Consider the following 26,818-nt stretch of genomic DNA (forward strand, 5'->3'; position numbering starts at 1 on the left):
AAATTTAGTTTGTTTTTTTTTTGCAATATTTTGCTTGAATTTAATTGTATTATCTTTCAATTTCTAAATATGTTTGGTGACTAAAAATTATTTGAATGAATATAATATTTATGAATATATCTGTTTAATAAATCAGTTTTGTTTAAATGCACAAAAATACATTGCCTCTGTTCATGGAGAAATGGATTAAAATATTCATTTTTAAAATGGTCTGTGTACTCAACCATGCTGAAACTGTATTTGCATTTAAAAAAGAAGGAATTCGAGTGAAAAATGCATCATAATGCATCGAGAATCTTTCATATAATCAAAGTGTTGCCTTCTGAATTTTCATCCAATTGTGTGGCAACTTTGCACATTAACAGCTGGCAGTAAAGTGCTTAAAATCACCTATTACTTTATTGGTATGATAGTTAGAAGATGTTTACCAGTGCAAAATGTGCTGTAGCAAACTGTTATGAACTTAAAACAAACTTTGTCCAGATTTGTTCGAATGGCATTACACAAGTTTATTTACTTAATTTAGCTTGAAGTATATTGTGGCTTTAATGCAGTTGGTTATCTCGAGTGCACATGATCCCGAAAACTGAAGTTTACAGCTTATCACAGAGCCAACCCCCTTTTGGCTAGGTACAGATTGCTGGCAACGGGCAGACGTACATTCGTGTGGCAAACTGTCAGACGGTGCGGATGAAGGAGGAGAAGGAAGTTTTGGAGCACTTCGCTGGAGTCTTTACCATGATGAACCCTCTCACTTTCAAAGAGATCTTCCAGACCACCGTTCCATACATGGTGGAGCGCATATCCAAGAACTACGCCTTACAGGTACCATTGAAAGAAGTTCAAATTCACTGCTCGTTCACTGCAATTTCAAGACTTTAATCTATTAAATTCTGTTTATCTGTTCAATCCTTCAACAGATTGTGGCAAATTCATTCCTGGCTAACCTAACAACATCTGCTCTCTTTGCCACCATCTTGGTGGAGTATCTGTTGGAGCGTCTGCCTGAAATGGGCTCCAATGTGGAGTTATCAAACCTGTATCTCAAACTCTTCAAACTGGTCTTTGGCTCAGTGTCTCTCTTTGCTGCTGAAAACGAGCAAATGCTCAAGGTGAGCGTCGTCGCGTGCTGCTTTAGAAACTTGTGGCCTCTCTTGTCTTTGAGTGGGCTTATTTAAGGTGCTTATTTAGAGTACTGGGTAGATAATCTGAAAAATAGTTTTGAGAGCAGGGGAATAGCTCACACCCTCCGAGCTCTGATGGCACTGTGCTGTCGAACGCCTCAGCGCCAGTAACCATGCTGCATTAATTTTAATGCGTTCTGTCAGCTCCTCTGATGAGAAATGACACTTGTGCCTCAGATTGACAGGAAAGACCAGAGTGAAGGTCACTGTGAAATAGCGGGAAGGAAGAAGCTTCCTTATCTCACTTCCCATCAATCCTGTTGCCTGCTGAAATGATCATCTTGTATTCAGTGTCAGCTTTTTTCAATAAATACATTTTTCACATAAATAGCTGTTGAAAAGTTAAACAATTATATATTTATTTAGCAGGGATGTATTAAAGGGCACCTATGGTGAAAATCATCTTTTGGAAGCTGTTTGGACAGAACTTTGTGTAGGTTTAGTGTGTCCACTGTCATATTGGGGGGATATGCATGTCAGTACAATTATAAAAGAAGATGCTTCAATCCCGGTTTGTGGATTTTAATTCAGGTTTTGTACATTAACATAACGGATGTCAATATAGCAGTGGATATTAGCGTGTATCCTGTCACATTTGCGTGCAAAAACAGTGCAAAGTTTAACGCAAAGTTAAACGTGTGTGTGTGTGCCTGCGTGAACTTTGTAATGACGTTGTGTGTGACTCATCGTTACATCTCCACAACAAATACATCAAATAATCATTGGGAAAGTTCTTACTGTAGAATTTCTCACAAACATTATGTGCAATCTGCATCGTTCATGTCTGTCACTGTGCTGTTTATCTGATGCAGCCAAGGCAGAGATTGAGGCACACTCTAACCGGCACGTGGGAACGGTGGGTGAGGAGAACTAGTAATAAAGGCACAGGCAACAAAAACAATGTGTTCAGAGCAGATAATTCCAATGTTCTGAAAACTATAATAAATAATCTGATGGGTGTTTTGAGCTGAAACTTCACAGAAACGTTCTGGAGACACAAAAGGCTTATCTTAAATCTTGAAAAAGGGGTAAAATAGGTGCCCTTTAAAATGATGAAAAGTGGAATGATGCCTGCTGAAGCTTTGCCATCATGAGAAAAGAAATGTAATTGGATTAACATATAAATGTCACTTGTTATACATGTAATTATATTTCACAGTTACTGATATGACTATTTTTGAGCAAAATTTACAACCTTAAAATCCTTCTTTCTGGCACATTTAAAACATCTTACTGGCTTTTAAATGGTAGGGTAAGTCATAGTGGCCAATGGATGTGCTAATCAATCATCCTAGACAGTTTATCACTATTTTTCACACTGTGGAGGTTTAATGTATGGAAATAATTTCTAAAAGTTGTATGTAATTCCTTTATTTCTCTCACAGCCTCACCTTCATAAAATTGTGAACAGTTCCATGGAGCTGGCACAGTCTGCCAAGGAGCCCTATAACTACTTCCTGTTGCTGAGAGCCCTGTTCCGCTCGATAGGTGGGGGCAGCCATGATCTCCTGTACCAGGAGTTTTTGCCTTTGCTGCCTAATTTGCTGCAAGGTGAGTGAGATCACCAACTGTAGGGGTACTTCAGAACAGAGGTTCTCAACAAGTGGGTCATGACCTAATAATGACCTGCTTCCACTGAGCAGTACAGTTCGATATAGGGAAAAATCTAACATTGTGATATTTTTTTAATTCTGTGATTATATATTAAGATAGGAATACAAATTCACTAGATTTGTAGGATAACTATTTGAAAAGAATTTATAATTTTAGATTGATAGGGATGATTCTGTAGGGAGTGCATATGCATGAAATATAAGAAACCATCTACAAGAATAGAGACATTAAATTCAATAAAGAAAAACAAATAACAAATTAAATAAACAGAGTTTTATCTGTGTTGATCTGTATTCAGGTATATAGTAATTGAATAATCAAATGTAAAATAATACTGCATTGTCTTCGTTTTATAACCAGTTCAATAAAATTAATTGTTAGTAATTTGTAAGAGTTACAAACGGTACAATTGACCCTTCGCTAAGCCCCGCCCTCCTTAGTTACTGTTGCTATGCCTGTCAAGCTTTCGTGCCTGGCATGTCAAATACAATATGTATGCGCCAGTGTCAGACATTGCCAGGCATATAATTAGCCATTTGTGCCAAATATTAGCATCATTGACCCATAACAATGTACAGCACCTATAACTGTTAGTATGTTTGTGTGCTTTTTATACCGTTTCTATTCTAATTTTCAGTTAATTGGAAAAAATAAATAAATTGAAATGCAAATAGAAGTATAAATGGCAGAAGTGAACAAATAAATTTTCCCTACCAGCAAATATTAATCTGACACCAAATATTAAAGCAGACACTAACCCGGTATAGTGACTAAATCTTTAAACAATGGACGAAAACATCGCTGAACTGTAGCTCTGACATGGGCACGAGGGTTATAAATTACTGAAAAACAGCTGCGGGTGAAGTATATTGATCGCAAGTGCTCAGTTTGTGATCACATCTCGGTTTTGTTTTGTTGATATGTTTTTTTCAAATATTCGTAGCTTGAAACAGATGTAAATATGATTGCTTAAACTGCAAGGGCTTAAATGGAGCAGCGCTCATAACATCGAGCGGAAAAAAAGAAAAAGACAGCTGGGAAAAATAACCTGCTTTGTATTTTTGTAGGAAAAACAGTTTATATATTCTTAGAGTAAGAGATGTGTAAGTTATTGCCGTCTTTCACTGAGTGTGTCAGAAATATCGAAAACAAAACCAACTTAACCCCACTCTTTTAGCGCCCCTCACACAGCTTGATCCACGCTGGCATTTCTCCCCTTGGGTTTTAGGTTTTGAAAAGGAAAGAAATTCCACCACCCCGTCCAAACTTTTAGGATACCAGGTATTAGATTTGCACAATCTATATGCACAACACTTTGGCTTGTTTCTCTCACTCGAAAGCTTGACAGGCCTCCTGCGCGTAGCTACGGTTGCTAAGCCACGATTGGTGTGTGGCGGTTTTCGTGTGTGGCTTAGCGAAGGGTCAATTTCTTATGCCTGATTGCTTTTAAAACCCTCACAGTCACAGGCCTCAAAAACACTTAAAATTATAAATTATAATCCAGACTCAACATTGCGTACACTTGCGATCTAATGCAAATGATCACATTTCGATATCGATGCTGAAACAATATATTGTGCAGCCTTTTTTGCCTGTTTTCAAAAAAGTGGAGCTAGACGGTCAGCGGAATGCTATTGGTTTACAGCAAATAATCACTAGTGCATGCAAAAAGCATGAATGAAAACACAGGAAGTGCATTTTTAAATACACAGCCGAGATAAGACACCATAAAAATACATATACCCGAGCTCACACAAACCTTGTCGTGTTCCCGTGACAAACAGCTAGATGCCAAGAAGCAAGAACAGAATCTGCTGTGTACATTTTGGGCTTGTGCTACAATGAAATGAATGTCTGCTTCTCTACTGATCATGATGTATTAAAAGTTAATATAGGTTATTATAATCATACAGTGGCTGCTGAGGATTGTTTATTCAATTCTAGTTGGTTTGGTGTCTAGTGATATCTCTCTGGCCACTCAGTGTTTACACGTTACGTTTTGTTATCAGTGCAACTCAATTGGAAATCTCAGTCCAGATAGTACTGAATAAAGTACTGGATAGCAAGTATTGTTTCCAGTGGGAAACGCGATTTGCCATATATTACTTCATTAGGTAGGGCCCTTTTTATTTCTGAAACATGAAAAGCACTGAATAAATCATGGAATCGAGTAATAAAAATTAAATGTGTATTCCTGATTAATTAATGTGGGCACTGTACTAGTGCCTCAGAACTCAAAATCTGTAATAATAACAAAAATAGGTCTAATTATAATAATATAGGCCTATTAATATTGATTTAAATGTATTTTTTATTAACAATTAAAATTACATCTCAAGTAATGATGTAATTATTTAACTTTATTTTGTAAGGAATAATCCATTTTGTCTTATTAGAGTAGTAATATATTAGTTTATAAAAAATATATATATATTTAAAATTTATTTTTTTGTTAAACTGTAAATGAATTTCTTTAACTTTTTTTAAAGGTAAATCAACATCTATGTCCCTCAAAGTTTTGTTTTTTATTGTTTATTTTTTATTGTGGCATTTCTCAGGTTTGAACATGCTTCAGAGTGGCCTCCATAAGCAACACATGAAGGATCTGTTTGTGGAGCTGTGTCTCACTGTCCCGGTGCGCCTCAGCTCTCTTTTGCCCTACCTGCCCATGCTTATGGATCCGTTAGTGTCTGCACTCAACGGTTCCCAGACTTTAGTCAGCCAGGGCCTGCGCACACTGGAGCTCTGTGTGGACAACCTGCAGCCTGACTTTCTCTATGACCACATCCAGCCAGTCCGAGCCGAACTGATGCAGGTAAAACGTCTGACCCTTTAGGTCTCAGTCAGGTAAAAGGTGAAGAATGATTCAAATGTTTTTTTTTTTCTTAATTCTTTTTATGAACAGGCATTGTGGCGGACGCTTCGTAACCCCGCAGAGACCATCTCTCACGTAGCTTACCGTGTGCTGGGGAAGTTTGGAGGAAGTAATCGGAAAATGCTGAAGGAGTCACAGAAGCTGCAGTATGTGGTGACTGAGGTTCAAGGGCCAAGCATCAAGGCAGAGTTCACTGACTGCAAAGCCTCCATTCAGCTGCCAATGGAAAAGGTAATGCTCTTGTTTACTTTATTCAAGCAGAATTCTGTTGTAATTTGTGTATCACGGTTAAGGACTGCACAATATTTGGAAATGTGATTTTTTATTTTTTTATTTTTTTTTTTATCTTAAATTGTTTCTATTGTTTCTACAATTTTTATGTAAATGAACACATTATCCACTTTGAAACCAGCTTTGGGTTGGGCTGTCCGGGACGGTCCCCAGATGGTTCAGATCTTACCTTGAAGGGAGAGGTTACTATGTCAATATAGGTGACCATAGGTCAAGGTGGACACCCATGACATGTGGAGTCCCACAAGGCTCAATTCTGGCACCTCTCCTGTTCAACCGTTATATGCTCCCTCTGAGCCAAATAATGAGAGAGAACCAAATCTCTTACCACGGCTATGCTGATGACACTCAGATCTACTTAGCCTTACTGCCTAATGATTTCAGCCCCATTGACAGCCTCTGCCAATGCATTGATGAAATTAACAATCGGATGTGCCAAAAACTTTCTTCAGTTAAACAGAGAAAACTGAAGTCATTGCATTTGGGAACAGAGTTGAGGTTCTCAAGGTGAATGCGTACCTTGGCCCTAAAGGTTAAACAACAAAAAATAAGGTCAAGAATCTTGGTGTGACTCTGGAGTCAGATCTGAGTTTCAATAGTCATGTCAAAGCACTTAGTAAATCAGCATACTATCACCTCAAACACATTGCAAGTATTAGATGCTTTGTTTACAGTGAGGACTTAGAGAAACTTGTTCATGCTTTTATCAGCAGCAGGGTGGATTACTGTAACGGCCTCCTCACCGGCCTTATAGTTGCAGCTTATACAGAATGCTGCGGCCAGGATTCTGACCAGAACCAGGAAATCAGAGCACATCACGCCTATCCTCAGGTCTTTACACTGGCTCCCAGTTACATTTAGAATAGATTTTAAAGTATTATTACTTGTCTATAAATCACTAAACTGCCTAGGACCTCAATGCATTACAGATATGCTCACTGAATACAAACCCAACAGATCACTCCGATCTTTAGGATCATGTAAACTAAACATTCCAAGAGTTCAGTCAAAGCAGGGTGATTTGGCTTTCAGCAACTATGGCCCTCACTGTTGGAATCAGCTTCCAGAAATTATCAGATGTGCTCCAACATTGTTCAGCTGTTCAGCTGTGCTTTTACTGAATAAGCACTGTGCTATGTTCGACAGATCGCACTATTATGTTTTTCTCTTCTTTTTCATTATTTTATTACCTATTGTAACACATTTTTATCTTTAAAAAAAAAAAAAATTAATCATTTTTATTTAATATTTGTTTTTATTTTCTTATACTTGTCTCTTTTATTCCTGTTTATGTAAAGCACTTTGAATTGCCACTGTCACAAACTTGCCACAAACTTGACTTGCCTTGCCTTAGCAACGCTCAAACTCGGCACAGCTACAAAGACGACCAATCAGATAGCTTGCGCTACGTGTCCTTGCGACTTGTAGTTAAAATTTTTAGAGGTGCGCATCAGCGTCAGCCACGGCGAGGGCTATGCGACCGCACGAAAGCTGCACTGGACCATACGTGTGTGCTTGACGTAGAAGTATAAATCAGCCTTAACATGTTGCAAATCAGCAGCTCTAATCTCTCCACTGCAGCACAGGCTAATATGGTGGCCATCACCTGTCATCAAATAATATGATTTCATGATAATATTAATATCAAATCATATTATTTGATAATATGATAACACAGATAATATGATAACACTATTAAGCTATTCAAATAACACATTCTTAGACATTTGAGAATTTAAATATTCTGTATATATCACACTCTAAATAGGACATTTGGAGAAAAGAGAAAAAAGAAAAAAGAGTCAGTCGTGCAATAAATTTTTTTTGTATCAACTTTCTGTTTTATAGTTTATTTTGTGATGGCACTAATATTCTTTCTTTCATTCTTTCTTACTTACTCCCAGGGCCATTTATATTAAAGTTGATATTTAGCCGCACCATGTTGGTGTTTCATGTATCTTTTTTTGAGATGCTCAACCCCCAACCTGAAGAACCAGGACATGCATGCATACACTATGGACAATTTAGCTTTCCCAATTCACCTATAGCGCATGTCTTTGGACTTGTGGGGGAAACCGGAGCACCCGGAGGAAACCCATGCGGACATGGGAAGAACATGCAAACTCCACACAGAGGCTTGAACCAGCGACTTTCTTACTGTGAGGTGACAGTGCTATCCACTGTGCCACTGTGCTGACCATATTAACATTCTTACTGTAGCATTATTTTTTATTTGCTTTAATTAATAAAGAAGGACCATAACATGTTTATTTTGTTGACGTATCAAATGAGATCTAACTCAAGTAGAAAGATTTTTTTTTGTTTAAATTAAATCTTATTTTTAGTTTATAAATTTATTTTTAAATAATATATTATTGTTGTTGTTATTATTATTATTATTATTATTATATTATTATTATTTATATCATTATTATTATTATTATTATTACTATTATGAATTTGAATTCTGAATTCCAGCTTGCTTTGTTCCCTCAGTGAGTTTGTGTTGCATGCATGGGAAGTATAAATTGGGCTTCATTAAAGCCTGGTTTATACTTCTGCATCAAGTGATCAGCGTGACCAACGGGGCATGCAACGCGCGTAGCTGTGCATTTATACTTCCGAAACGCTAGTTGGCAGTGAGGTGTTTATGTTCCTCTGTGTTGAGTTTCTTTGCTGGAGTTTTGTTTTTTCTGAACGCTTCCTTAAGGGTCAAACTTGCTCATTTTAAGGCAGGTACTGGCGGACGTGAAACAACTTTATCCATAAGGTAAACACAAAACAAAAATTTCATCCAACGAGGATGAATTTCAACGAGACTCGACACTTATAAACACTTGCTCGAAAGGACTCGCGCGGCTCTCGGTCTCGCCCACACTCGTCATCGCTTCCAAGCCGACCAATCACAGGGCTTGCGCTACCCGTCGTTGCGGCAAGTAGTTAAATTTTTTGAGAGGTGCACGTCAGCGAAGACTATACGTCCACGCATAGACTGCGCTGTAGCATAAGTAAAAATCAGAAGTATAAATCAGCCTTAAGTCACCTTTGTTATTGTCTTTAAGGACTCTTGCAGAACCAGAAAAGGTTATTGCATGTTTTTGAAACCACAGTAGTACCACCACAGCATACAGAAGCACCACTTTTAGTTTCTGGCTTGCCTCAGAGCAATCTCTATAAGCAGTAACAAATTCACTTCCTTTTATGTGTCAATTCATCTTCGATATGTGTATGAGAGGGGGTGGAGAGGTTGAGGGGTCGGAAGAGGGTTTTCTCTTCATCTAATGAATCCTTGTCAAAGCATCGTGTGTGCCGAAAGACATCGTCTTCCCCAGGTAATTAAATAGATCATCAGGCTGTAAGCTGTGCTCATCTCTTCCCTCCTGCCCACCCCCCACTAATCAATCTCTCCCTGCTGTGCAGACGGGATTATTTACTCCAGCTAATGGCCCTTCCTGCTGCTCGTCGCTGCTTGGGAAAACGCAAACTGTCATTTCTGTAATTGTGTTCACTCCACTAAGATGGATGCTACCATAGTTGTGCCGCCGCTGCTTAATTTCATTTGCATGCGCCCTGTGGTTGCTGCAGGCGGCAGCTGCTGTTTGCAGCCACCCCGAGCCCAGTGATGTGTTGGAATGGAGACAGACAACAACTCATTCTGTCTCCCATAGGACCGGCCTTCACTCTTAAAGGATGCACATTTTTTTTTCAGTATGTGTGGAAGCCCTTTACCAAGCACCGTTTGATTTGGACACCAGTCATACCCAGTACTCTTCCTGTTTAATATGAAAGCGTACTCTGTTCCTGCTCTCCAGGAACCCAGACGGTTGTAAATGAGAGCAAATGCGGCGTAGTACAACCAAGTTCTATATGAATCTTTTCCAGGCAGAGACAGATTAGCTTATGCCAGTGCTGATGGTTTCTCTGTGTGACTGCTTGGTTAATCTTGTGCGCATTTATCTAATTTCCAAGCATCATAGCATTAAACAAAATTTAAACTAGAGATGCTCTGATCAGGGTTTTTTTGCAGCTGGCACATACTGCTGATTTATTATCATGAAATGATTTTTAGTTTATGCTTTGGTATTTTATGAAGAAAACATCCTACATTTTAAAAATAGGGCCTGTGCTAAATGTTATCTGTATAAGCCTGCTTTGTTTATTAAAGAGCCCATAAGACAAATCCAAACTAAACCTAACTACAACCTTTCAAATTGTAAAAAAAAAAAATCTGTCTTTTTTTGTCTTTGATGATTTGGCAATTTAAATTCTTGCCACACAGAGAAAATATGTTGCTAGCTGAGCACACGTTATGCAAAAATTCCAATATTAATCACTGAAGCTGCCGAATGAATCTCTAACATCATTTCATAACTGTGTTCATGATTAGAGAATTTGCCTGCATACATAATTCAGTCACTGAGCGCAAACACTCAACCAAACTCATTGGAATTTTCTGTGGTTGTAATAATTTAGTCGAACTTTGCAGGGACATTTTTTTTTGTTTGTTCCCATATTTTGAATGTTTATTTATGTTAAACTTGGTGGTAGGGTTAAACTGATGATGCCATAATTTGTCTCTAATGGCTGACAGACATCACAAAGTTGAGTAGGAGTCATTGTCAATACCTCCATTGCTGCAGTTGTAACAATCTGCACAAAATACACTTTTTCTACAACATGGTACTGCATTTGGGGGTGTACTCGCACTAGATAGGGTTGCCTTGAAGCAAGCCCAGGAGCGATTGTTCCCTCTCCCCTGACGGACACTGCATTTTTACCTTCTGAACCGGAACATGCTTGCGTCATCAATGATGTGACTGTTCAGTTTAACAGGAAGAGAAGCGCTCTCACTCACTACACTGGAGATTACTCTAGTTATTTTTTTTGTATTATTTTGAGCTGTTTGGGATGCAGGGACACACGGTTATATTTAAACAGATCCACCGTTTTTCACTGTCATAAGTTTTCACAAAAGTCATGCAAATACAGTTTTATGAGGTTTGCTGAAGTGCAGCAAGGGGTTTGCATCTTTGATGAGCTTTGAGAGTTTGCGTTTATAGAAAAGTAAGAATGATTTGTAAATTCAACTGAAACAGTCCCTTGAAAATGACGTCACATCTTCAGTTTTACGCTCAGGTGCACTTTGCACTCACACTACAAGCGTTCCACGCCCAAGCCCAACCGAACTGCGGCTCAGTTTGAATAGCCTAGAGAAGCGGTCTCAAACTCGAGGGCTCCCCTCCCTCTCGACTGCAACTGACATCAAAAATAGTTTCGGCCCCCAAAAACATATGTTTTTGAATCACTATCATTGTTGTGCTGTTGCGTATAGCCCCCCACCTATTGGACGTTTAAAGTAATGCACAATATATACTGTATTTCAGTTTTACTTTTGTTTTTTTTCCTCAGTGTGGTCGAGAGTAATGCACATGCATATTATTTCTGTGGTTGAAATAAATAAGTTCTCTATTTTTACTAAAGCTCTATTTTTGTAAATATTCAAGGGTCATTTGATTATTATCAGTTTTATACTACCTGTATTTTGTTGAACAAGCAATTTTCATTGCTTACACTATATGCTGATGGTGCAACAAATATGATAATTTTGCTAATATTCAATTCAAATAGTCTCATTTAATAGATTTTCCTCATGTGTATTGAGATTTCTATGTACAACTCTGTACATTTTACTGCTGGATGAATTGAACATGTTAATGTAAACATATACTTACTTTTCTGTTTGGTACAGCTCGCTTTTCACTGTGTTCCATAGATAGTATCTGGTACTTTTTTAGTACCACCTTGTGTAAGGTACCAGGCGAGCCGTAACGAAAATGTGATTTATACACACTGCAGATCACTGATTGGTCTGAGAGAATCATTACTAACAGCATCATTGGACATCAAACCTATTGTACTGAAATAGTCAGTAGCAGCCACTGCTGTGTTGTTGTTTCACATGACTGAAATGGCAGCATCGTGGTCCATAGAAGAGGTTCAGACGTACCTCTCTTTAATAGTCAAACAGCGGATCCAGTGAGATGTGGTGACCCGGATTGAAAATAAACTGAGCTGAGCAAAACTGAACCAAAGCAAGCTGAACCATGCTGTGCTGTGTTATATCACACAGTGGAAAGGCAGCTAAAAACACAATAGCCCTGTTCACCCCTGGTATTAAGATGCGTTTTTGTCAATCACAAGTGAACTACGCATGTGGACATTCAAATGGATTGTTCTTATATTGTTGACACACATTTGGTTTATTGCATTAGAAACACTGCTAAAGATTGCCTAAGCTTATTCATAAACAGTGCAGCACAGGCTGTTGTCTTTGTCAGTGTCTGCTTGTCTTTGACGATGATTAAAGTTTTGTATTTGAGCCAAAGAATGTATAAAGCAGAATGTTCACTGCTGCAGTTCAAACAGAGCATCACAATGGGGAAGAAAGGTGATTTAAGTGACTTTGAAAGTGGAATGTTTGTTGGTGGCAGACGGGCTTGTCTAAGTATTTCAGAAACTGCTAATCTACTGGGATTTTCATACACAACCATCTCTAGAGTTTACAGAGAATGGTCGAGAAAATGTCCAGTGAGCGGCAGTTCTGTGGGTGAAAATTCCTTGTTGATGTCAAAGGAGAATTGCCTTTCTATCAGCTCGAACCAGTCTGGCCACAGTAATTCATATAACCCCTCGTTACGAGGTATTCAGCAGAGCATCTCTGAACCACAATACGTCCAACCTCGTGGCAGATGGGCTACAGCAGCAGAAGACCACACCGGCTGCCACTCCTGTCAGCTAAGAACAGGAAACTGATGCTACAATTCGCACAGGCTCACCAAAATTGGACAATAAAAGATTGGGAAAAATGTTACCTGGTCTGATGAGTCTCAATTTCTGCTGCGACATTTGGCATCAACAACATGAAAACATGGATGCATTCTACCTTGTAGCAACGGTTTAAGCTGGTGCTAGTGGTGTAATGGTGTGGGGGATATTTTCTTGGCACACTTTTGGCCCATTTGTATCAATTTAGCATGGTGTCAACGCCACAACCTAACTGAGTATTGTTACTGACCATGTCCATCCCTTTATGACCACAGTGTACCCATCCTTAGATGGCTACTTCCAGCAGGATAACGCGCCATGTCATAAAGCCCAGATCGTCTCAGATTGGTTTCTTGAACATGACAACGAGTTCACTGTTCTCAAATTGCCTCCACAGTCACCATAACTCAATCCAATAGAGCACCTTTGGGATTTGTGGGAACGGGAGATTCACATCATGGATGCGCAGCCTACAAATCTGCTGCAACAGCATGATGCTCTCATATCAATATGGACCAAAATCTCTGAGGAATATTTCCAGTACCTTGTTCAATCTATGCCACAAAGGATTCAGGCAGTTCTGAAGGCAAAAGGGGGTTCAACCCAGAACTAGTAAGGTGTACCCAATAACTGGCCGGTCATTGTATATCGAAACAGTCACAAGGTGTTGTTGGGCTTCTTCTCTTGAAGAACATCATCAGCAGTTTAGCATTGTGTGGGAGAGAACTCCCAAAGAGTTTTAAAGAAAAATGCACGCTTTTATATCCAATATACACACTTTTAAGGGCCAGGCCTCCATCGTAGAGGCCTTGAGCTTGTGAAAAATGACACAGTTTGTGCAGAGGGACCTCTTGGGAGCAGAACATGTGTACAAGGTTATGTGACATTTATAATAATGTCTCAACAAGGCAGAACAGCTCAGGACCCTCAGGAATTGTAAAACAGTGCTATACTGGCAGGCATGACCCTTTTTTTCTCAGCCACTGTGCCATTTATTTCACCTTTTCCAAGAGCACACAAGTATTAAGAGTGGGTTTTGGGGTTTCTCTTTTGAAATGACCTGCGTGGCTGTCAGTGGTCATGCTGTTGACCGTGGTAATTCATTCAGACAGGCCTTTCTGTGGCGCACTGTGCCTTCTCTATCCTTGAATCTTACTAATTAGCTCATCTTCTCCCTCGACGTGTCTTGCCACTTTAGCTTGTCTCTTTATAATTTAAGGGTTTAAGAGGCGTCTAATCACTGCAGAATGTTTTAATGTATGATGGGTCTTTAAGTGTCATCACAGAAAATTTCACTCAAGCGAGGGAGATTAGCAAATGCGCAACATAACTTGAATAAAGATGATGTGTGAGGCATGCAATCATATGCAATTTTGCGATAAGATTTTTATCACTTTAACTAGATTTTGGGTTGGTTAATGTGAGGCATTAAGCTGTTTAACATTATTTGATGTGTGCTTTGGACCCCTGACAGTTAACGTTGTTGTTCTGATTTATGTAGGCTATAGAGACTGCGCTGGATTGCCTGAAGAGTGCCAATACTGAGCCTTATTACAGGCGACAGGCATGGGAGGTGATCAAGTGCTTCCTGGTGGCAATGACTAGCCTGGAGGACAACAAGCATTCTCTTTACCAACTCCTCGCCCATCCCAAGTAAGACATCCACTGATCTTGTCCTGCATTGGCAGCTGTGTGAATATATGATCTTTTTTTTTAAACAAAGACTCATTATTTAAGTTTGTTGTAAAACTGTTAAGGTTGTAATTGAATATTGTTATATTCATATATCAAAATATTTGGTCAGAGTTTTCTGTATTTATAATGTATAATTCACCCAAAGTTGCCAATTTTGCCATTATGCGTTTGCCTGATGATGTTTCAAACCTAAAAGATTTTCATTGGCTGGATTTTTATTTATTTTTTTCCGAAAACTGAGATTTTTTGCCTCTCTATTTAAAGCAGTAATGCCCAAACCCGGTGGACCGGTGCCCTGCACAGTTTAGTTCCATGCCCAATCAGACACACCTGGGCTAGCTAATCAAGCTCTTACTAGGCTTTCTAAAAACCTCCATGCAGGTGTGTCTGATTGGGGAAAGTTGGAGCTAAAATCGGCAGGACACCGGCCCTCCAGGGCCGAGTTTGGGCACCCCTGATTTAAAATATAAGCTTCAAAGTTCCCAAAAAATGATCTATGAAGTGGTTCAAGTCCAAGACTTCTGAGCAGGCAAACGAAAGAATCTCTGAGTACATTTACATGGACACCAATAATTTAATATTTTAATAATTAAGATTTTAATACGATTAAGACAATACTCTGATTAAGAGTCTGTCATGTAAATAGTGATTTTTGATTACCTTAATCCGACTAAAGTCATAATCGAACTAAACAGAAATCAAATTAAGACGTGGAGTATGCCGATTTTAGTAAAAAATCTATAGTTTGAAAAAAAAGTCAAGAAAGTGTGAGCTTTGTTTAGGTGGGAGTGTCGAGTGGTGAAAGAGTGAAGGGTTTGCATGAAAAGGGGAGTTTCAGTTCGAGTACGCGCTGATTTTTACAGAGGCAAAACAAACACAGACCCAGAGGAGAAGGACAGTGACTATGTTTACATGGACATCAATAGTCAAATTATTTGCCAAATTATTAATTTGTTGACTTTAGCTGCAGTTTGGCACTTTCACTTTCGTTCAGGAACATTTCATGCATGCCCCCTGTGCCAAACAAGATATTGGATGCAAGGAACTGCTGGAAGACTTGTTTTAATGGAATGTTTGATACCACATGGCGAATGTGAGAAAAAAACTCTGCATTTCTCTGTAACTTGGATGCAGTCGGTGGGCACAGAGAATAGTATCAGAAAGTTGTGTGTTTATAGACTATCATGTCACAAAATGTGGTAAAAATCCTACATGATGGTAATAGTTTGATTAAGGTGATTTTTCAGCCTATAATATTGTAGTGATATTAACAAACTGTAAACTAAATAACTAAATAATTTTCACTAAGGTATGTCTTTAAAAACTGAAAGGGAACTGCTGACGATACTAACTAACTTTGCCTCTGAAGAAACGTAAACAAAGAACACTGATCACACACTTACCAAATCTGTAAAGACAGGACAATCAACGCAAACTGGAGCCATGCCACTTTTAAAAGGAGACGAGTGGCAAATCTGGATTTCACCATTTCCTGATGAGTAAAGCTCCTGGGTAAAAAGTGTTCCTTACAAACGCATTTTTGTCATGTGTTAGCAGAGCACTGTAATCCACATGTGAGTCCAGTCTCATAGCGGGAAATTGAAAACAAAACCTTCGTTGCAGCACATTTATAAATGCAACACTGATGACCCATGTCTCCAAACAATTCCTCTTCTTCCGGTTGTTTTAATTATGGTTGGCAACACAACGTGGCATCTTTCTGCCGTCTGAACACCATAACAGGTAAAAACAGTCTTCGAAACTCACGCATATTAATGAAGTTGCACCTCATACACAATAGAGCGTGCTGATTGGTAAAAATCTTATTTAATTTATGTATTAATTTGTTTGTTGTTTTTAATTTGTATATTTATTATTAAAATGTTCTTGCCATGAAAATACCCTTTATTGCTGACATGGCATTAAATAAAAAATACATTACATCTCTGAGGCTGAATCATGCCTTTTTATGCTATTTTTGCAGTTCCTCTGGGCCTCATCCAGCCTTGTCGGCACTGTCTACAGTGTTCAAAGGGCTAATTACTCAGAGCCGTTTCCACTGGCTGTGCAGGAGGGTCACATAACAGACTCATTGATCTCCACGCTGAGGCTAATTGACTGTACTTTATCTGTTTACCCCAAAAGCCAGTCATATGGGCCCTTTCAGAAATAACCAAGTGCCAGTTATATGGGAGTCGAGCTGTCAGATGTCTTGATTCATGACATCCTCTCTCCCTCTTTCAGTGTGGCACACTGCGCTGGTCATCATGAAAAGGGCCTTTTTCAGAAGGCGGAATGCCCTCTTAATATCGCAAATGCCAGGCCGGATAATTGAGTCCCATTCAAGTGGCAGCGTTATGAATTTGAATTGATCTGACCACTCTCTCTGGCTCAGTCCTCTCTCTAAGCCAAGCCTTTTAAATAGCGATAATGAAATGGAGCGATCCATCACCACTGCTACTGGCTTTGGCATTCTAGAACGCAAGCTCGAGGAAGGATAAAACACTCACTCCATCACTGAGCTGCTATCAGCTGGGGTAAATAACCAAACATGAGACAAAATGTCAGCCAGACACAAAGCCAGACTCCCATGGGGCTCAGCTGTCCAAACACAAAAAGCCTTTTATTCTCGGTAATCAAATCAAATCGCTTGATTGGGTTATTCAACCTCAGGCGCTTGTAATGGAGCGAGTTCATGGATGCGATGTGAATTATGAGCTAAATCCTTTTGCTGCTTTTCAACAGCTTCACAGAGAAGTGGATCCCTAATGTGATCATCTCCCACCGGTATAAAGCTCAGGACACCCCAGCTCGCAGGACGTTCGAGCAGGCCCTGACAGGAGCGTTCATGTCTGCGGTCATCAAGGATCTCAGGCCCAGCGCTCTGCCTTTTGTAGCCAGCTTGATCCGCCATTACACCATGGTAGCGGTGGCTCAACAGTGTGGTGAGTAGTGTTGTCGATGTGCCAACATTTCTGATGTTGGAGCCATACTAGTATAGTTTCATGGTTTCTCAAAGGGCTGCACAAAATATGGCTTCAGCATCTGCTAGGGTTGCTCGATTATGGGAAAAATCATAATCACGATTATTTTGGTCATAATTGTAATCGCATTTATTCAAAACGATATACGAAATAGTTTTTTTTACCTTTATACATACAGTACATTTATGGTTGTGTTGTATGCTACTGTATACAACAGTAATGTTTGGCCTAATAAATATTTTCTGTTTCTCCATGTGATTGGTGTTTACAGTGTACCAGTTCCCCCTCTCAGCAGATTACTGTCACTGTAGAACATTGTATTCAACTGTAGATATAAGCCTATGAAAGAGCAAAGAGCTTTAGATTTAGAACATTTACATGGTATATCCAAGCATTTACTATTATGAAAGACGGGTTTGCCATTTGATGCAAATGCTTTATTCTGACATGTGTTTATGGCATTTCGAACGCAGTGTTAGATTTTGAAAGAGATGTGAGTTGTTTTACAGTTTGTGTGTGCAGTTTTGGGAATTGTGTGTAGAGTTTTGAAAAAAGGTGACTAAGTTTTGAAAATGTGTGAAAGCATTTGGAAAAAACTGTACAGTTGTTACTCATCCACCGATTCCTGCCTCTTAAAGAGCGAGTATGAGCTATTTCCAGTGTAAACAAAACACCCACAAAGAAACTGGACACAGAGGAACATAGAACCATCACCTTCTTTGTTTATTAACATTCAATTTTCTGCCCCAGGCCCTTTCTTGCTGCCATGTTACCAGTCAGGCAGCCAGCCCAGCACTGGCATGTTCCACAGCGAGGAAAACGGCTCCAAAGGCATGGACCCGCTCGTGCTGATCGACGCCATCGCCATCTGCATGGCCTACGAGGAGAAGGAGCTCTGCAAGATTGGAGAAGTGGCCCTTGCTGTCATCTTTGATGTTGCCAGCATCATCCTGGGCTCCAAAGAACGGGTGAGCTTTTGTTTTGATGTTTGTCTTTGCTTTAGTAAACAGATTGGACATGTAGAATTAAAAAAAAAATGAAACGTGGTCTTTTTTTTTTCAGGCTTGCCAGCTGCCGTTGTTCTCCTACATAGTGGAGCGACTGTGCGCATGCTGCTACGAGCAGGCCTGGTATGCTAAGCTCGGTGGAGTTGTGTCTATCAAGTTCCTGATGGAGAGACTTCCTCTGATCTGGGTGCTGCAGAACCAGCTGACCTTCCTCAAAGCTCTGCTCTTCGTCATGATGGACCTCACAGGAGAAGTACAAGATGCTCTTAATGCCATTAAAATCAGTGACTTTTTGGTAGGGCTGTCAATCAATTCAAGTTTATCTAATTAATCACACTATGTTGCAATAAATGAATGGCATGTAACATGTTGCTGAAAAATTGCTGCAAAAGACTTTTTTTTTAAGTCTTTATTCTGTTAAATGCATAAAGTTTCATGTTGACGTTTACAAAAATGGCTTTAGAAATTTACATAGGATTTATTATTTAGTTACCAATGTTTTTCCAAATAGTTTTTGTATTTTGCATAAAAAATACATTTATATGGGTTTGAAATGACAAAACGGTGAATTATACACGAACGGTCGCTTTATTTTAATTCTTACTACTTTATTACATTTTTTTATTTAGATGAAAATAATACATGGTTTAATTCAATGTTTTCTAGAAAAGAAACTGAAGCTAGTTGACTTAAAATATGTATTGGTGAATGGTGTCATTAATTAATTCACATGTTTTACATTAATTATTTATTCAGGAGACTGCAGTATGTTGATTACACTCTTCTGTTATGACTTCATAGATAATATTTTCATTGGTAAAACTGAGCAGAAACTGTAGCAGCTTGCTTAGTTAAAGTTCTGTTGTATAATCAGTATTACATTTGCACTTAATCAGGACAAAAACTCAAAACGGGACAAAAACAGTCCATCTGTGATGATAAACTTGCTGTTTATAACTGATATGAAACAAATACGGGACTAAAACTCATACGGGCCACAATTTCTTGAATATTTGGCACATGTAACTGCATTCTATAGGCTCCTGTTCATGTTCATCACCAATCTTCTGTGTGATTTGTAATATGCCAACTTTTGAGGCACGGCAGGTGCTTTAAATGCATTAAAATTCCCTGATTTCTTGATTACCTTTGTAACCCCTTCTCAGGTGTCTAATGGTGCAGTCGCCATGGCAAAGACCACACTGGAGCAGTTGTTGATACGCTGTGCCACTCCTCTTAAGGATGAGGAGAAGACCGAGGAGCTTCTGTCTGCACAGGATAAATCTTTCCACCTGGTGACCCATGATCTGGTACGAGAGGTGACCTCCCCCAATTCTACTGTCCGCAAGCAGGCCATGCACTCACTGCAGGTTCTGGCTCAAGTCACAGGCAAGAGCGTCACCATCATCATGGAGCCTCATAAAGAAGTGAGTACGGTGGGCATGATAAAACGTGTGTTTAGAAAGAAAGAATTGACTTTATTGTGTTGTTTTTGCTAAAGGTAGAAATTGGTTAACTGACATGATTTAAAAAAAAAAATATTTTTGCAAAATTTGAAGCAATTTACAACAAACATTTGTTTTTAAATAACATTAGTAGAATTTAAAATGTAAATATTTGTAATAAAAAAAAGGATTTGATTTTAGTAATAATTTTTAGGAATTATAATGCTTGAAACAATGACCTAAGCCATGTTTAAAGCAAATGTTTTAAGGAAAAGATTAATCACAATTTTGTTTGACATGATATGTGTGTGTGCTAGGGCTGCACAATAAATCGTTTCAGCATTGATATCACAATGTGATCATTCGCAATAGTCACATCACAGGATATGCAATGTGGAGTTTGTATTATAAATTATACTTGCATGTGTTTTTGAGGCCTGTGATTGTTTAAGTATTGTAAAAGCATTCAGGTATAAGAAATTGTACTGTTTTTGACCTTAACCACGATTAATTTTATTGAATTATTTTTATTTTTATCTTTCAATTACTGTACATAAATACAGTTATACTTGGAAAATGATTAAACACTTTATTTTAATTTTCTTTTTTTTGATTGTTTTTATAGATTGTTTTTTAGATTTCTTGGAGATGCACTCTCACTGCAGAATCATCCCAAATAATCTAACATTATACATTTTTTCCAAATAGTGATATCGAATTCATATCATAACATATATCACATGATAAAAATATATTGCAATGCTAGATTTTTCCAATATTGAGCAGACCTAGGTGCGCTGTGTATTTTGTATATATACATACACACGTGCATGCATATATTTGAGAATATATTGATTTATATTTAGATATAAAATATAAATGTATATATTGCAAATTATGTACACATTTAAATATCTATGTTACACAATTGGTTTGTTTTTATGTATGTGTTTGTATCACATATACATAATAAATGTATAAAAAACACACATACAGTTAAAGTCAGAATTATTAGCCCCCTGAATTATTAGCCCCCTTGTTTATTTTTTCCCAATTTCTGTTTAACGGAGAGAAGATTTTTTTTCAACACATTTCTAATCATAATAGTCATTTCTAATAACTGATTTATTTTATCTTTGCCATGATGACAGTAAATAATATTTTACAAGATATTTTTCAAGACACTTCTATACAGCTTAAAGTGACATTTAAAGGCTTTATGTTAATTATGTTAACTAGTCAGGTTAGGGTAATTAGACAAGTTATTGTATAATGATGGTTTGTTCTGCAGACTATCGAAAAAATATATAGCTTAAAAAGGCTAATAATTTTGACCTTAAAATGGTTCATAAAAAATGTATAACTGCTTTTATTCTAGCTGAAAAAATTAAAATAAGACGTTCTCCAGAAGAAAAATATTATCAGACATACTGTGAAAATTTCCTTGCCCTGTTAAAGATTATTTGGGAAATATTTTTAAAAAAGAGAAAAAAAATCGAAAGGGGGGGGGCTAATAATTCTGACTTCAACTGTATATATCATGTCAAAACAATGCCTTTTTAAAATCTTTGCCCATCACTAGATTGTCAGAATATAAATTCTTGCTTATATATATATATTTTAAATCTTGAAAGCCTTGTAACTAGTTATCAAAAAAGTTCATTTGAAGGCACCGGCATAGCTGGTTTCATGTGGTTGAAAGGCCTCCAACATGTTGCACTGAGTTTGAGCCCTGGTACAGGGTAACACTTTAGTTGTGTTAGTTATTTAGTAATTTTAGTTAATGCATTTAATAACATTAACTAAGTATGAATTATCATGTAAAGCATTTATTATTGCATTAATAAAATCCAAAGCTGTGCTTATTAACATTAGTAATTGCACTATGAGTTAATATGAACTACCATGATTAGCATTAACTATAGCATTAACTAAAGTTAACAAAGATGAATAAATACCGTAATAAATGTGTTAGTAATATTTTATTCATGTTAGATAAGGTATTTATTACTAACATTAACAAATGGACCAATTAGCCCGTTCACTATATATATTTTTTGTTGTACAAAATACTGCACCAATATATATAAATATATAAACTAAATATATAAATATATAAACTATATTATTTAGTTGTTTTATAAGCTTTTTATGTCACTCATTTTTATGTCAGAATGACAATATAATAGCATCATAATGCAAGTTCAATCTTCCAAAAGAACACACAATATTTTATTCTTAAGAATGTTTCATTTAATTAGTCATTTTAACAATTTAATAAGCATTGGAATCAGAATGTGGAAATGTATATCGTAAACAAATAAATAATAAATATTTACAAAAAAAAGTGCCATGTAAAAAAACAACAGGGGCTGCGATTTCTGCTACTAGATCTATTTTCAGTTGTCAGGCACCCACATGGAGATATAGTAATTTATTGTAAATATTAAAGTGTTTTTTACCATGCTGACACTGATACCTCCAATAGAAATAGAGAGGTAGGAGATAGACTAAAAAGTTGCTAAAACTGGTTTTTATGCATGGCCGATTATATATTGCATCACCAAAAATGAGTGCGGTCATGTCTATGTATTGTGCAAGACGATATATTAATTATTGTGACAGGCCTACGACCAATATTTTGAAGTGTTACCTGGGACTAATCTGTATTGTTCTTTCAAAAGAATAGCAAAAATAGCTCTAGAATAATACACAGTTTGTGTTGTAATTCCTGTAAGTCAAGAGCATTAGATGGTCCGCCTACTTCCTGTAATTGGAGAACGATTTAAACTCTCCTTATTACCTCCAGGTGCTGCAGGACATGGTTCCTCCAAAGAAGCACTTGTTGAGGCATCAGCCTGCCAACGCTCAGATCGGTCTGATGGAGGGCAACACCTTCTGCACAACCCTACAGCCCCGTCTCTTCACCATGGACCTCAACGTGATGGAGCACAAAGTCTTCTACACAGAGGTTAGTCTGGAACTCTCTAAAACTCTTTAATGTAAAATTATCAATACTCTTTGAACTTTCTCCCTGAGCTGCAATATGTCTGATTTGACACAGTTACTAAATCTCTGTGAAGCTGAGGATGCTGCCCTGATGAAGCTGCCCTGTTATAAAAGCCTGCCTTCCCTTGTGCCGCTCCGCATTGCTGCTCTCAGTATGTGCTACTTTTTATTTAATGTATATGAGGAACTGTTTAGGCTCTGTCACAAAACCTACTGAGCTGCCCTGCTGTTTTCTGCGTTAACCAACTGTTTTCTAAAAGGCAATTTAGCAATTCACCAATTGATCTTGTTCAATATTTTTGAAAGCCGTCACTTATACTCACTAAATCTGCATTTATTTGATATAAAATTTTGGTTGTAATTTTTCTGTCAATTAAATGATATTATATTTCATTACATTACATTATATTTAGGGCTGAACAATTGACTGAAATGAGAAATACGATTTTTTTGCTTAATCAAGATCACGATTTTCTGTAGATGTAAAATATGTAAAATGAAGGTTAATATGAGTTTATGAGACTATTATTGTTATTTTTTCAAACATGGTAAAACAACAATAATAGTATTAGGCCTATGTGAAGGTCTACTGTTGGTTAAATTGCTAAATTTTTTTAGACCTGAAAGTGTTAATTCACAGTAAAGTGATGACATCAGAATACAATTATTCATAATTCGGAAGTTGAATTATTATGTTTGGGATATATGATTGTCATTTGTCATTGGTAACATTATTAGACCATTTTTCTCACTGGTAAAATGAGACATTTGTCATTATCAGATTCCCTTTTGCATTATATTCAACATCATATAGGCTAGAGTAATTATACTGACCCAGTAAACATTTATTTCATGCACAACACTTGTTCGCTATGAAAGAAAACATATATCAAATGCTTGCTGTAATCATAACTCCAAAATGCGATATGATCGTTTAAATTACGTGCATGCTTTTGATTTCACTTTCACTGCCGACTGTGGTTCATGTCATGGCTACCATCACATTGAGAAAAAAAAAACACGTACAAATCATACTTCCCTTGAGGCTTTCAAACGATTGCTCTGTGCAACAAACTGAATGTTGTTTACAACTTTACCTGTTATTCACAGCCTTTGCAGGTTTTGTTCACTAAAGTAGACATTATTTGTATGCACGCGCATGTCCTCTCGGTAATAAACAAACAGTGCATCAGCTCATGTGTTATTTCGCGGCCGTAAATACGTCATTACATTAAGACAGAAATTACATTTTTGGGTGAATTATGCCTTATAAATACAGTATGTGACACTTTTAACGCCATTTGAAGGTGTCCATGTTGCTGAACGTAGGCTATATAAAACAATGAGAAGACTTGTGCATCCGCCTTTATGCTTATTCCCTCCTGACCTTGAAAATATAATTGGCTGAGTCGTAGAAAAGCTGAATTAAGATCATGTGTAGGCTCGAATCAAGATTGCGATCTTTTTTCGATTAGCCGTGCAGCCCTAATTATATTGTAGTGTGACTGTAAAAAAGACCAATGCTACTGTGTCGTAAGCATTTAAACTTTCAAAGCATTAAATAAACTCATATTGGCCCGTTTAATTATGTTTTAATGTAAAAAAAAAAGTAAAAGAGTAAATCATTTTTTTAAGTAAAAATTCTGTGATGGAAATTTTTTATATTAATTATCATATATTGATGATTGACAGTTATATATTGATATTATAAATTGTTTAACGTTTAGCTAAATTAAAGATCAAATGCATTATAATCATTGAGCTATTACAGCCATTTGTAATCCACTGGTTGTTTTAAGAGTTAAGGAGCTGTAGAGAAATCCTTATCTAAAACATTTTAACATTGTTTTTAAAAACGCCTGTGAGCCCATCCTTAGCATCCTTTTGCTCTGAGGCTGTCTGTGTGTAAACTGATCATTCTCCGGAGACTTAAAGCAATTAAAAGACAAATTTTGTCTGACTTTATTCAATTTCAGTCTTCATGTAAAATGTATTCCTTGTGAACAGGAAGAAAGTAATTTGCCATTACAATTCACACAAAGTTTAAGGCTGGCCTATTTAATTGTTACCGTTTTGTTTTTCCCTTATGTTCTGTCTTAAAAATTGCAGTGTGAAACAAGCAGTTAAATGTATTGTTTTTTTTCCTGGAATCTTTTTATTCCCTAGTTTCGAACCAAGATAACTGAGCTGCAAATGTAAATACACCCCTATGAAGCAGTATAATCATGGTTCCTCTTATTTTATTTTTATTTGTATACTTTTTTGTTACTGTTTTTGTACATGGACAACTCATTAGCTTTCTGAGTATTTAACATTAACATATACAGATTAGGGCTGCACAATATTGGAAAAATCTAACATTGCAATATTTTGTTATTTCTGCTTTATAAATCTTTATTTGGAAAGAATTTATCATTGATTTATTTCGTTTTGACTTTTTTGTTTTCAAATTCAGTTTGTTTTAATTCGTTTTTAGAAGTAAGATTTACTAGTTTTTATTCGTTTCTGTATTTTGAAATTGCTTGGTTTTAGTTTAGTTTTTATTAGTTTCAGTATTAGTTTTAATCTTTTCTCTAAATAAGGATATTTGTTTGGTGCAAGATTTAAAATCATCAGAATAAATATTGTAAATAAAAACTCAACCAATGATACATCATTTGAAAAGTATATTAAGAGGACACATGAACACTACCATCTACCCATCCTCAAATTCAAATACAACAGCCCACAAGATAGCTCCCTTAAGTACAATATGTGTGCAAGGCTGCTTCTGAGGTTAGATACACAGTAGTGAAGTTCAGATCTTTAACGCGAACCGGATCTTTTGTGACAATCCTCTCATGTTAGGACTCAACATACCAAAAATATGTAGTCAGCAATCATAATTTCAATCCGTTAAAACATCGCCATGATCTTAATGGTTTCTTACAATTACGTTTGCAACCCAACTAAAATACGATTCACTTATTTTAACTCCACTATGATTTTCTGTTATGAAATGTGATATGATTTTCACCAAATCCTCTCATTTAAGCCCTAGGTTTACCCGCGCTGCAGTTGGTCAAGTTTCTTTCAGTCACAGCAGGCTGTCATGTACTGTTTGTGTTTGGTTCACTAATCTGCTGAATCACGCATGCGCAGTATTATGGGTTCACAGCTTCTCAAACCGTTCTCAGTGTACGGTTCTAATAACTGAATAACTCAGTATATATTGGTTTATTTCGAGTCAGAGGAGGTATTAGGCATGTTAAAAGTAAGTAGTTTGTAGATAAGAGTGCTTACTAGTGATGCAAATTGTTTCAAATGATTCTGTTCGATTTGGTTAAATAGTTCAACCAGTTCACTTAGAAGATCCGGTTAAAAAGAACGATTCCTTCACGATCACTAATACAGAAATAAAATCCAGTATTTGGCACAAATCTGTTAAATTTTTCATTTTAAGTCTCTGTATTTAATGCTGTCACCGTGCTACTGTCATGTCCAGTCATTATTTTTGTTGCAAGAGTAACAGCGAGGATGACTGGAGGAGAACCGGCTCGATCTGACCAATGGCGTCAGGATTACAGACTCTGAGGTGCTGTACGGGTCAAACACCTGACAGCGCAAAGTAAACAGATTTACTTCTAAAAGGCTTACAGTAGGTTTCTGTATTTAATACATTTGCAAAGACGAAAACGAAGGACGTTTGTGCTATAATTTTAGTTAGTTTCAGTTAGTTTTGTATTTACACAATATAGTTTCAGTTCTAGTTTTTTAAAAACTCATTTTTATTTTTATTTCAGTTAACGACAATTATTTAAAATTTTCATTTTTCATTCATTTTCATTAACTATAATAACCTTGATTGAAGTATGAAGTGTATTGACTATTAAAGCAATAGTTCGCCATT

At 37.1% G+C, this 26,818-nt stretch overlaps 1 protein-coding gene across 2 annotated transcripts in view; it reads left to right on the forward strand.

Moving 5' to 3' along the window:
- trrap (transformation/transcription domain-associated protein) overlaps positions 1–26,818 on the forward strand; it is a 185,343-nt gene that overhangs the window by 23,567 nt on the left and 134,958 nt on the right. Inside the window, exons 17-28 of one of the 2 annotated variants that reach the window (XM_056469966.1) lie at positions 631–825; positions 921–1,112; positions 2,570–2,735; positions 5,357–5,613; positions 5,704–5,904; positions 14,291–14,442; positions 17,230–17,429; positions 18,219–18,436; positions 18,531–18,728; positions 19,642–19,902; positions 22,730–22,891; positions 22,985–23,081. In XM_056469966.1, coding sequence (XP_056325941.1) covers positions 631–825; positions 921–1,112; positions 2,570–2,735; positions 5,357–5,613; positions 5,704–5,904; positions 14,291–14,442; positions 17,230–17,429; positions 18,219–18,436; positions 18,531–18,728; positions 19,642–19,902; positions 22,730–22,891; positions 22,985–23,081 — 2,299 coding nt within the window. The remainder of the gene's footprint in view (positions 1–630; positions 826–920; positions 1,113–2,569; positions 2,736–5,356; positions 5,614–5,703; positions 5,905–14,290; positions 14,443–17,229; positions 17,430–18,218; positions 18,437–18,530; positions 18,729–19,641; positions 19,903–22,729; positions 22,892–22,984; positions 23,082–26,818) is intronic. The other variant, XM_056469967.1, reaches the window with a different exon arrangement.

This window comes from Danio aesculapii, chromosome 12, assembly GCF_903798145.1.
Source record: "Danio aesculapii chromosome 12, fDanAes4.1, whole genome shotgun sequence".
In the NCBI taxonomy this organism is placed as follows: Eukaryota; Metazoa; Chordata; class Actinopteri; order Cypriniformes; family Danionidae; genus Danio; species Danio aesculapii.